At 29.0% G+C, this 5837-nt stretch overlaps 2 protein-coding genes across 2 annotated transcripts; one reads left to right on the top strand and one right to left on the bottom strand.

Annotated features, from left to right (window-relative positions):
* Nucleotides 1–2709, top strand: PmUG01_07026800 (conserved Plasmodium protein, unknown function; the record flags this gene model as incomplete). Its single annotated transcript, XM_029004006.1, has 1 exon — nucleotides 1–2709. One exon carries the CDS (start codon nucleotides 1–3, stop codon nucleotides 2707–2709), a length of 2709 nt encoding a protein of 902 aa, XP_028860739.1.
* A 580-nt stretch (nucleotides 2710–3289) lies between these two features.
* PmUG01_07026700 (ribonuclease H2 subunit C, putative) lies at nucleotides 3290–4297 on the bottom strand (the record flags this gene model as incomplete). The annotated part of the gene is made up of 1 exon (XM_029004005.1): nucleotides 3290–4297. One exon carries the CDS (start codon nucleotides 4295–4297, stop codon nucleotides 3290–3292), a length of 1008 nt encoding a protein of 335 aa, XP_028860738.1.
* Nucleotides 4298–5837: the final 1540 nt, after the last annotated feature.

The raw sequence follows: 5837 nt of genomic DNA, 5'->3' as shown, positions 1-5837 counted from the left end.
ATGACAATATATAAATACAGCTTAAGCATAAAATTGTTTAAGAAGAGACAACAGAGCAATCTTTTTGCGTACTTACTAAACAGGAGAAATGTTTCCTACGATACATTAGCTGGTATTCCATGGATGAGTCATAGCAGAATTACCAAAACGTTTGAGAGGGTTTCGAATGAAGGTCCATATGATAAGATAACATGGGAAAAATTAAGTGAAAGGGCAAACAAAATTTGTGCTAGTTTTGATATAAAAGAAATAGGAAGAATATTATATGCATATGCTAAGGTAAAATATAGAGATGTTAAAATAATTTATAAATTTACAGAATTGATAAAAAATAAAAAAATACATCAGATTGATCTTTTAGCATGTGCACACATAAGTCATGCACTAAATAATTTAAACTATTTTGATAAAAAACTATTCGTATTAATATTCAATCATATTGTACAATTAAAAATTAAGGACAATTCGTTTCCAGTTATTATAACTCTAAATGCTTATACCAGACATAGTAATGATCAGTCATTACGCGAATTGTCTATGGAATTATTAATTTTTTTTTTAAAAAATTTTAATAAGTATAAAAACAATTGTACTCCCCAAGGGTTAGCTATGCTGCTAAACTCCTTTTGTCAAGTTATCAAACCGTCCCCCGAATTTTTAATAAATCAAAATGACGAGTTGAAAAAAATTTGTATAGAGGAAAAGGAGAGCAATGATGAGATTCATAAAACAAGGGAGAGGCCGAATAGGCAGAAGGATAAGAAGCAGTATACGCATCAGCATACCCAGAAGCGTACAGAGCAGCATATACAGCAGCGTACGCAGCAGTATACGCAGGAGGGGATTGAGGAGGGGATTGAGGAGGGGATTGAGGAGACTCCCTCTTTTTTCTTTGAACGAAAGGGGGGCAGCAATATAATTACCATAACGCACGAAGAAGAGAAACAAAATGGTGGAGGTAACGATCAGTTTGTAAAATATAGTGAAGTCCATTCGGATGATAAGAGTATTTGTGGGGGAACGTACAAAAGAGGAATGGGTGACAATGAACCTATAGAAATGTATTCAAATAAAATAAGCTCTCTAAATGTGAATGATAACAAAGAAAAAGAGAAAAATGATGAAATAGAAATAGACGATGTTATGAACAAGTATGTATATAACGAAAGTAAGCTGGTTGAAAGATGCGCGTGGCAAGATGATAAGAGTAAATGGGCATCATCATATACAAGTAATAGTGAAAAATTACAACGTAACCATAAAACAATTTTTACAGATATAGCAGAAAAGTACGACGAACGTAATGAGGGAAACGAAAAATATGAAGAAGGGAAAGTTAGTTGCAAGGATATTAGCAAGAACAAGAGTAATGAAAGAGTAAAACAGACTATCAGTGTAAAAGAAGAGGATGATAAAAATGACTTGATTAATAGACAAAATTGTAGAGAGTTATTAAAAAATTATTTTCTTATGTTATTAATACAAATAACTAAAAACATTGAAAAGATGAATACACAATCCTTGTCATTAATAGTTAATGCATGTTGTAGAATTCCTTTTAAAGTACCATATGAATTTTTAAAAATAATTAGTGAAGAAATAAATAAAAAAATTCATTTTGCAACTATTCGACATTTGTCATTAATTATTAACGCGTACATAAAATTGAACATACAAACAGATCCCACATATGTGTCTAACGTATTTACAGAAATTGGAAAAAAGGTTCACTCTTGTGATGAGCAGCAGCTGAGTTTTATACTTAGCAGCATAGTGTATTTGCGCAATAACAGGAGTAATGTTCGTAAATATAACGTTAGTAATCAGGATATCAGTGGTAGCACTGATAGCAGTGCAAATAACTATGATAACGGTGCATATAACTATGAAAATAGTACACATAACTATGATAACGGTGCATATAACTATGAAAATGGTACACATAACTGTGATAACGGTGCATATAACTATGAAAATGGTACACATAACTGTGATAACGGTGCATATAACTATGAAAATGGTACACATAAGTGTGATAACGATACAAAGAACATTGATTACATTAGCAACTCGCATTTAATGAAAGAGATAAACGGAAAGGTTATCTTAAACATGAGAAAAATGAATATATCTATCCTGTGTAATATTTTATACTATTACACCAAACTGGAAATTATCAATGAAGACATATTTTATTTGTTTCAAATTTATCTAAAAAAATTAATTCATACAGCTAATTTGCATGATATATCTTTATCATCTTATATCTTAGCCAGAAATAAAATTAAAAATGACAAGATAACAAAAATGATAGTAAACAAATCGGAGGAAATGTTAAAGGGTAAAATCATACACGATGCCCAAAAGATGAAGGATGTTCTAATTTTAATAAATAGTCTTAGTCAGATGAATATATATTCGCACGTACTAGCGGTTCATCTACATCACATCATTCATGTCAATGAGGAAATGCTTCACTCGTCTGAATGGATCCCTTATGATCATGGTGCTAGTGCTGCTCATGCAGGATACCCCAAAAAATGGAAGCAAAGTATTAGCAAAAGTAGCAATAGTGATAACAGTAGGAATGGTAGTTCAACTAGCCCGTTTGGTAACCTAGATACGGATATTCAGAACAAAATTATAAATAAAAATATTTACATATCACTGAAAACGTTATCACTATATAAAAATTGCATTCAAATTTGAATAGACGAAAAAATAAAGAATTATCATTTTATCACAACAAAATAAAGAATTATCATTTTATCACAACAAAATAAAGAATTATCATTTTATCACAACAAAAAAAAGAATTATCATTTTATCAGCATTAAAAAATGGGAAAAAAAAAAAAAATAATAATAATAAAAACGTATATACTAATTCTAAAATAGCGCAAACACCTATGTCAACAGTGGTGGCTGCTTTTTGCTCCTATCCCTTGATGCTGCATTTTTAGCCATTCCATCGTAATTACATTCCATGTATAGTAATATTTTACTATATGTTATACTCCACAAATTTTTTACATGTCTTACGCCTTTTGTTCCGCATATCTCTTCGCTTTCTTAATTTGAACTTTTCTCAAATGAAATGAAAAAATGGTAATATTTTTTCATATGTTTATTTTTCATTTTTTTTTTTATTTTTTTTTTTTTTTTTTTTTTTTTTTTTTTTTTTTTTTTTTTCCTCTTTTTTTTTTTTTTTTTAATTTTTTTGCCTTTTTTTTTTTTCTATTTAATTTTTTTTTTTTTTTTCCCATGTTTATTTTTATCATTATATGTAACTAAAAAACGACATCATGATCCGTTTGTTCTCCTTCACTATAACTCTTTAGAGGTGGTACAATCAGAAAAAAGAGAAGTTTTTGAATATTTTGATCCGATATATCAGGATATTCATCCTGCTTCCAGTATGTGGCATCATTAATTAAGTTATAAGTCTGTATCTTCTTATTAGCATACAACAGTTCCCCTTCTTCGTCCTCCCGTTCTACTACTTCACCCTCCCGTTTCGCCGCTTCCCAATTCTGTATTGTAGCTAAATACGTTTTTGTCTTAAAAAAGGCGTACTTAACATTATTGCCAATAAATAATCTCCCCCTGAAGTGTACCAAAAATTTTTGAAAATTTGTATTTTCATGTTCATTATTTTTTTTTGAACTATTAAGCATATCGTCAGTTTCATGGCGCTCTTCTTTCCCCTCCTCACCTTCAACTACCTCTTGCTTTACTCTCACTTTTTTATTTGCAGGTAACAATTCGTCGCTTTGTTCTAATTTACGCTTATTAGCATGAAAGCACTTATTCGTCATTTCAATATTTTTTGGATAAATATCGTAATAGTCATAATTATACGTATACTCAGTAATCATATCTTTATTATCTTTACTCTTATATGGCAGAAAGAAAACATCCGCATTAATTTTGCCATTTCTCTTTATGTGAAACGAAAAAATGTTAGTGTTCAAATAGACGTTCAATAATTCGTCAGATGTGTGGGGGTCGTCTTTCCTGTGATCCTGCCCCATCCCATAATCCTTTTTCTTAATCTTATTCTTATTTGTTATCACCTCCATTTCACTATTAGTAACACTACTATTTTCGTTTTTAATAGGAAATATATCAGTGCTTTCACTCTTAACACTTCCCTCTTCCTTTTTCTTCAAACGTTGGACTAAATGGGAGGTTGTAATTTCTTTGACAATGTCAGGTAATTCGTCATCCTTACTTTTTAAAATTGTTTGCAGCAGCTTTTCTTCTTCTTTAGTATCTTCCCCAAAAAAGGAGTACATGTTGTTCCGTCTTTGTGTGCAGCTGTCCGAGTTATTTCCGTTTTTGTGTGTAGCTTTCCAGGTTATTTCCGTTTTTGTGTGTAGCTTTCCAGGTTATTTCCGTCTATTCGTTGTTCTCTTCTTTTTCGTTTCCTCTCTTTGTTTACTTATACAATAAGGGAAAGTAAAAATGATGTTGCGCCTGGTTCTGAAATATAACACTATTACATTTGTAAAAATGTGCAATATTAATTAATGTATTTGTGATAATTTTTTTTTTTTTTTTTTCTTTTTTTAAACAATCCAACTGCGGTACAGTTAAAGTTCTTTGGAACTTTATTATCTCCTATGGTGTTATGGAAACAATTCAAGAGCATACATTATTCACGTCTTTTTTTTTTTTTTTTTTTTTGTTATTTATTTTGTATTTTTAATTAATTTATTTTTTAATTAATTTATTTTTCTAATTAATTTATTTTTTAATTAATTTATTTTTTAATTAATTTATTTTTTAATTAATTTATTTTTTGATTAATATATTTTTTAGCTGTTTTATTTTCTTTTAAACGATATATAAAAAGGTAATGGGAATGAAAAGAAGAAAAGTAGACGTATGCATTAATACTCTTGCTTTAAACACACAACATATCCGAAATGACAGATAAGCAGTATTTGTATGCTTCCATTTTATACCGAATGCCCTTTTTATAAAATATACTCAATGCTTCGATGTTTGTTTGTTTGCACATATGTATACGTGGACGGGTACATAAACATACGATTTAATATTAACATGATGTACCACACGGGAACAGGATTACATGTATGTATAGGTATACGTGTGTATATATAGGTATGCGTATGTATATATAGGTATGCGTATGTATGTATAGGTATACGTGTGTATGCATAGGTATACGTATGTATGTATAGGTATACGTATGTATGTATAGGTATACGTATGTATGTATAGGTATACGTATGTATGTATAGGTATACGTATGTATGTATGTATAGGTATGCGTATGTATGTATAGGTATGCGTATGTATGTATAGGTATGCGTATGTATGTATAGGTATACGTGTGTATGTATACCTCTTCAAGATGTACATGTCAGAAAAATAATTCCCTGAGAACAAAAAAATTCAGATTTTTAATAATAATAAAAAAAAAAAAAAAAAAAAAAAGAACATGTACACAAATGTTCTGGAATATTTTAAAAAAAAGATACAAATAGTAAAATTGCAATAAATAGTTTTTCACTTTTAAAAGAATAGAATAATATTCTTCTTTTTTAAAAAAAAAAAAAAAAAAAAAAGGGGCCAAAATAAAAACGTGTGGAAATTTAACTTTTTTTCGTTATCTCTCTCTCTGTATGTATTTATGTTTGTATATAGTATAATCGTATATTTAATTTTTTTAATTTTATTTGCTTCACTATTTGAATATTTAATCTTACTATTTTACTATATAACTATATAACTATTTTGCTATTTTGCTATTTTGCTTATTTTATTATTTTAATTTATTACTTCCCTCTTTTTTACTTTTTTGGTACC

Source organism: Plasmodium malariae (genome assembly GCF_900090045.1).
Source record: "Plasmodium malariae genome assembly, chromosome: 7".
Classification (NCBI taxonomy): Eukaryota; Apicomplexa; class Aconoidasida; order Haemosporida; family Plasmodiidae; genus Plasmodium; species Plasmodium malariae.
Note: the sequence above shows the minus strand (reverse complement) of the source record. Positions and strands in the feature narration are given on the sequence as shown.